Source organism: Saccopteryx leptura, chromosome 3 (assembly GCF_036850995.1).
Source record: "Saccopteryx leptura isolate mSacLep1 chromosome 3, mSacLep1_pri_phased_curated, whole genome shotgun sequence".
Lineage (NCBI taxonomy): Eukaryota > Metazoa > Chordata > Mammalia > Chiroptera > Emballonuridae > Saccopteryx > Saccopteryx leptura.
Genome location: NC_089505.1, coordinates 370,076,423 through 370,082,422, shown reverse-complemented (window position 1 = coordinate 370,082,422; position 6,000 = coordinate 370,076,423). Strand labels below are relative to the sequence as shown.

The 6,000-nt window shown below is 63.9% G+C and overlaps 1 protein-coding gene across 2 annotated transcripts in view; it reads right to left on the bottom strand.

The window, feature by feature from the left end:
* Window positions 1–755: 755 nt before the first annotated feature.
* Window positions 756–6,000, bottom strand: part of DENND3 (DENN domain containing 3) — a 46,194-nt gene continuing 40,949 nt past the window's right edge. The window contains exons 19-23 of one of the 2 annotated variants that reach the window (XM_066379577.1): window positions 5,256–5,416; window positions 4,503–4,639; window positions 1,329–1,441; window positions 1,119–1,256; window positions 756–972 (exon numbers count right to left, since the gene is read on the bottom strand). In XM_066379577.1, the coding sequence (XP_066235674.1) occupies window positions 772–972; window positions 1,119–1,256; window positions 1,329–1,441; window positions 4,503–4,639; window positions 5,256–5,416 (750 nt within the window). In that variant the 3' untranslated portion in view covers window positions 756–771. The remainder of the gene's footprint in view (window positions 973–1,118; window positions 1,257–1,328; window positions 1,442–4,502; window positions 4,640–5,255; window positions 5,417–6,000) is intronic. The other variant, XM_066379578.1, reaches the window with a different exon arrangement.

The window sequence follows — 6,000 nt, the reverse complement described above, 5'->3', positions numbered from 1 at the left end:
ACGTGTGCACGCACGACACCCACGCAGTGAGTTGCACGTTAGTATCTGGTGAGGGGCTCCCTGCCAGCAGCCCACTGGAAGACAATGTAGAATCTAAGGCTGTTTCAGAGGGAACTTGGGTAGAAAAAGGTTTCTCTAGGTTTCTCCATTATAAAAATGTGCATTAGTTAAAAAGAAAATAAATAAAACCCAGACTTGCCTTCGCTGCCCCAAGCCCCGCCCCACAGCAGTCTCGTCCCAGTATCATCCCCTCCCCGGACTGGCCTCAGTCACCAGCTGTGATGGGGGACCGCAGGGGCAGGCACAGCGGTCACTTCAAACACCCCCGCTGCCAAGTTTCGCTGCAGACAGGACGTCTGCATCCGCTGCAGGCCCCCGTGAGCCTGGTGCGTGGTGTCTGGTGAGGGAGTGAACGGAGTACAGCAGAGGCCAACCCAGAGAGGGATGGGACGGCGTCTGCAGGTCAGGTGTGACCGGCTGGACGGCTCCCACCTGGCCGTGGTGCCGGGTGTGGACTCTGGAACCTGCTAGACGCCATGTCTCGGCCGAGTCCCCACAGAGTGGACCCAGCTGCCTGCCTGGAAGGCAGCCACCTTGACCCACCATTGGTCCAGTTGTCAATCAGGAGCGTCATTTCCAGACAAGGCCCTGCCGTGGACGCCCCTCCCTTCCCAGACGGGCTCTGGGCCGGCCCTCTCCCGGGAAGTGGGCATGTGGGCGTGGCTCCCTGGGCACGGTACCGACGGGCACGTGGCCCGCCTTCGCCTGCGTTCACTCGACCTTCCAGATGGCGATCTTGCCCTCCTCCCTGCCGGCCCCGCTCAGCACGTATCTGTCCTCCGCCGAGCACAGCGTCGTCACCGTGTCCACGTGGGCCACCAGCTCCTTCTCCACCGCCCTCCTCTCCACATCGATCACGTAGATCTTCCCTCTGGGTCTCCCCTGCGACGGCCCCGAGCCACCCACCCAGACCTGCCGGGAGAAGCGGGGCGTGAGGCGGGCACCCGGCCCGGGAAGGACCCCCTCGTGCCCGGGCGGTGCACACTTTGGGGTGGAACGGCTCGCCCCAAACCAAGCCCTTCCCGCGGGCGCCCCGGGGAGGCGCGGCCCCACCCTACCTGCCGCTTCACCCTGATCATGCAGTTGATCTTGGAGCAGTCGGGCAGGTGGACCCTCCCGGGGGGCTGGGCCAGGTCCTGCAGGCCCCAGACATAGACGTGGTCGTATCCCGAGCACGCCGCCCACAGCTGCCCCTGCTGAGACAGAAGTCATGACGCCGGTGGCCGTGGCCGGGGGCTGTGGCCCGCGCAGGCGGACGCTGCCGGTACCTCGGGGACGAGCTGGAAGGCCACGAAGGAGGTGCTCTTCTCCGTGAAGCTCTCGTCGACCTTCAGTTCTTGACGGAGGGAGCCATCCACAACCACGATGCTGCTGCCGGTACCTGTGGCCGGGAAGCGTGGCTGAGGGACAGGCAGAGCAAGGGCCCAGCCTCGGGCTCCCGCAGCCGGGAGGTGACGGTGTGACTGGGCCATCGGTCCCGGCCCCAGGCTCTGGCCGCACAGCTGCCACCTGTGACCCGCACTCTGCCACACGAGGCCGGCTCCAGCCCGGGGAGGGTGCGCCCACGCTCTCACCCACGCTGCTCCTCCCAGGGACACACGTGACCATCAACCCCTGTTCAGGGAGGAGGAGCCTGCGTCTGCGGCTCTGGGAGACGTGGTGAGAAGAAGCCCAGCCTCAAAGCCCCCCATACCCACGCACACCTGTCTGTGCTCAGGTGCCTCTGTCCACCTGCTGCTGTCACTCAGCGCAAATGTCTTTGACAAACCAGGCGTCTCCACCCACATCCCGAGAGCACAGGTCCTCCCAGCCAGGCCCCCGGGGAGGAGGTGACCGTGTCTGCGGGGACCGGGCGGCAGGAGTGTGCGGGCCTGTCCTTCTGTCCGAGTCTGAGGCATGTGACCCCACCCCTGCTCCACGAGCTGCAGCCACCAAGCCAGCGTCCCAGGTCAGGAAGACACAGCCCTGCCCTTGGGCGTGGTTGGTGGGGTGAGGCCGGAGCAGCAGCAGCTTGGGAGGCAGAGGGGGCCCCCCGGCTGGCCCCCCCAGCACTCGGCCTGACAGTGAAGTGACCAGCCTCTGTCCCAGGCTGCCCTGAGGACGGGACATCTGGGCTTTCAGAGTTGCCATGGTCACTTCTCCTGCCTCTAGGAGCCACTGGTGGAGGTGTTTCCCGAGGCCGGGCAGCCACAGTGCCCCCTGCAGGAAGCTGTTGGTTGAGGCGTTTCCCGAGGCCGGGCAGCCACAGTGCCCCCTGCAGGAAGCCTCGTGTCCAGGGAGGCTGTCACCTCCGTGGGGGAAGGCATTGGGCCCTCTCAGATGCTGGCCCGGCGGGAAGCCCCCGCCCCCTGGAGGCCTCCAGAGGTCCTCTGGCTACGGTTCCCTCTTGAGTTCCAACCAGCTGCTCAGCCGGCTCCAGGCTCGGCCTGTGCTAACACTGAGGCCCGAATGGCGGGGGCGCTGGCCTGGGGTGACCTGTGTGGGTGGGCTGGTAGGTGGGAGGGGGAGGATCTGGAGGCTCTTCCAGGAAATGACCCCATGAGGGGAGGCCCTCTCCCACTGCCCTGCTGCCTATCCCCCTGGGACACCCTGTCCTGTCCTCACCCTCTGGCCTGGCCAGTTCTGTGTCCTGGGTGTGGTGCCCGTCTCATCAGAGCCGCTGTCAGTAACCCTCACGTGCACCGGCCCAGGCCCGAGCCACTCTTGCCCCTGGCATCGCAGCCCTGAGCGCTCAGGTAGATGGGTGGCTTGCCCAGACACCGGGAGCTTAAGGGACCTGACCAGGGTCACCACCCGCCTCGGGACAGAGCCTGGCTCTGACTCCGAACGCACACGAAGACTGAAGCCTGACCCACGGGCACCGCCGGCACCTCCCAGATGCAGACCTCTGACCAGGCATTGGAGTCAAAAACCTTCACGGTCTAGTATGCGGTTTACCACACGCCTGTGGAAACCAAAATCCTGCCTTTAACAACAGCATGAGGGCCGGACGGAGGTAACGGGGTTGACCTCACTGAGAGCTGCCGCCACCCGGGATCGGTGGGGGGGGGATGGTCATTTAAGGGGGACTGTGCCGGGGACGGCTACACATTGCAACCCTTACAGCAGCCACTAGAGGGAGCCACACAAAAGCCATGGAGCTGAAAAAGGACAATTCTGAATTGAATATGAAAGACACTCAACCTGAAAGAAGGTGGGAAAGGGGGAGGGGAAGGGCCAGACCTCAGGCCACAGGAGTAGCCCTCCGGGCACCTATCTCACTAGCGGCGTGGAAAGTGTGAGCTGACCAGTGGGCAGAGGCATCTCTCCAAAGATGCCCTGGAGAACGGGTCACCCACGTGGCGCCCCGTCCGTGGAGGCCCTGCTCGGCTCCCGGTGCTCGGGTCAGCACAGGTCCATCCTAGCAGCGTCACGATGACTGATCAGGACCAGACAGAAGGGGCATGTGCCCTGGTGTCCGTTTACAGAAAGCTCAGGAACAAACAAAACAGGTCCCGAGTAGCAAGTCAGAACAGGGGTGCCTTGGAGGGGCGCAGCCCGCAGGGGGCACTGTGGGACGTCTAGCTGGGGTGGCAGAGCTCTCTGTATCTTAACAGTTGGCAGGCCGTGTGGCGTCCGCTGTTGTCAGAGCCAAAAAGAACTGGACACTGTGCATGTGACCCTATGTAGAATATTCTACTAAAGCATTAGTGGCCACCCCCCGTGTCATCCAGCAAACACTAGGGAAGACTTCACGTGCCAGCGGCTTCTGTGCCCTGAGATGCTCAGTCTCCCGTCACACCCCTGGCAAAAGGCAGGCTCAGCTCCTGGCCTCCCCTCCGCCACGGTGGCCCGTGGGCCCCACAGACAGGACTCCCGAGGCACAGGGGCTGTGTTCACGCTGGGAGCAGGGCAGAGCGAGAGAAGGGGGAGGAGGGGCGGGCCCCAGAGGCGTCCCGTCGGCTGTGTGTGGGGACCCTGGGGGAGCAGGGTGCAGAGAGAAGGGGCCAGAGCTGTACGAGACGGCGCACTTCTAGAACAAGAGGCTGTGTGTGGGGACCCTGGGGGAGCAGGGTGCAGAGAGAAGGGGCCAGAGCTGTACGAGATGGCGCACTTCTAGAACAAGAGGCTGTGTGTGGGGACCCTGGGGGAGCAGGGTGCAGAGAGAAGGGGCCAGAGCAGTACGAGACGGCGCACTTCTAGAACAAGAGGCTGTGTGTGGGGACCCTGGGGGAGCAGGGTGCAGAGAGAAGGGGCCAGAGCTGTACGAGACGGCGCACTTCTAGAACAAGAGGCTGTGTGTGGGGACCCTGGGGGAGCAGGGTGCAGAGAGAAGGGGCCAGAGCTGTACGAGACGGCGCACTTCTAGAACAAGAGGCTGGAAACACGTAAAGCGAAGCACACGGGCCCAGCGCTCCCTCTGCTCTCCCTGGAACGGGGCGGACACCAGGGGGCTGACTCACAGCACCACAGGCAGCCGCTGTGCAGGCTGATGGACGAGAGGCCGACCCCGCCGGGCAGCTGGAACCTCCTGGTCGCCCGCAGCGTGCTCACGTTCCACACCAGGACCGTCCCGTCCACGCTGCACGAGTACACCTGGCTGGAGGCACAAACACGTTTTCCACTTGGGCCCCGAACAAACCTGAGCGTGTCCCCATCCCCACCTCCCGTTGTAATCTAATCCAGTCATGAACAAAGTTGCCATTCACGATTGGCAACATGGACTGAATGACAGACAGCCTCGGTTAAAATGTAACCGAGTCAGTGGGGAAAGGCAGGTCTGTGAGCCCAACCTCAACAGCACCTTATAAGCTACAATGTCACCCCCTCCACAAGGGGCTGGAGAGCACGTGCGCTCCCCCTGCCCAGGCTCAGGGGTCAGCCCAGTGGGTGACTGGCACCTGCGGGAAGGGTGGGCTCTAGCCAGTGCAAGGCATGGCCCTTACCTTCAGATCGTTAGCAACTTACGTCCCCCCGACTGAGCACAGACAGCACCCCTGAGACTTAGGGAGCAAGGGGGAAGGTGGCGCAGGGAACCAGCCGAAACCCCCCACTTGTTCCCGCAGGAGAGCCACGCCTCTCTGTACCCCGGACCAGAAACGGACCAAGGTCACCTGACGTCTCATCCCAGATCCGCTTCACTCGCCATGCCGGCCCTACAGGTGACCAGCCGTCCACAGCGACAGCGAGCCCTCCTCCCGCGGAGCCGTGCGTACCTGGGCGCCTCCGGCCCGTCCTGCACCACCAGGCCCGTGACGCTGGCGCGGTGGTCAGTGAGCTGCTTGTTGCAGGACATGCTGTGGATGCTGATGATGTAGATGACGGAGTCCTCGGAGCCGACCCACACCTGGTTCTGCTCCACCGGCGCCATGCAGTTCTGCGGACAGCAGGGGAATGGGGGTGGCCCCGTCACTCACGGGGGTCCCGCCGCCGCTCCTGGGGGGCGGGCAGGGGGCTCCTGTTCACACTGTCATCGTCACATCAGATCCTCTATGAACCGCTGACTCGTTAACACAGAGCTCCCGGCCAATGACACTGGCCTCGTGTCTGAGCAGCTGACCCGCCCTCCTGCCCCGTCCGAAGGCACGGCTCCGCCCTCCTCCCTGGGGAACTCGGTAGAGTCCTTCGGCTCCACACGTGGGGGCCCCTTCCAACAGCCGCAGCACCAAGTACAAAGCACAGAAATGTGAGGACCAGCCCTGGCCCTGCACAGGGCGTGGGAAGGACACCTGTCTACAGGAGGCGCCAGGATGAGGCCAGGCACTGACCTGTCCCACCCCGGCTGGGACCTCCGCACCCAGAAACTCGCATGTCCCCCTCTGTGCGTCACCACGAGGGCGCCCTGCGTGTAAGTCTTGGCATGACAGGTTCTAGCAAGCACATGAACGGCAGTCTTGGAATCTGCAAACCCAGGGGCTCTGCACCTTCCCGCAGCCCGAGATGGCATTGGGTTCCAAAACT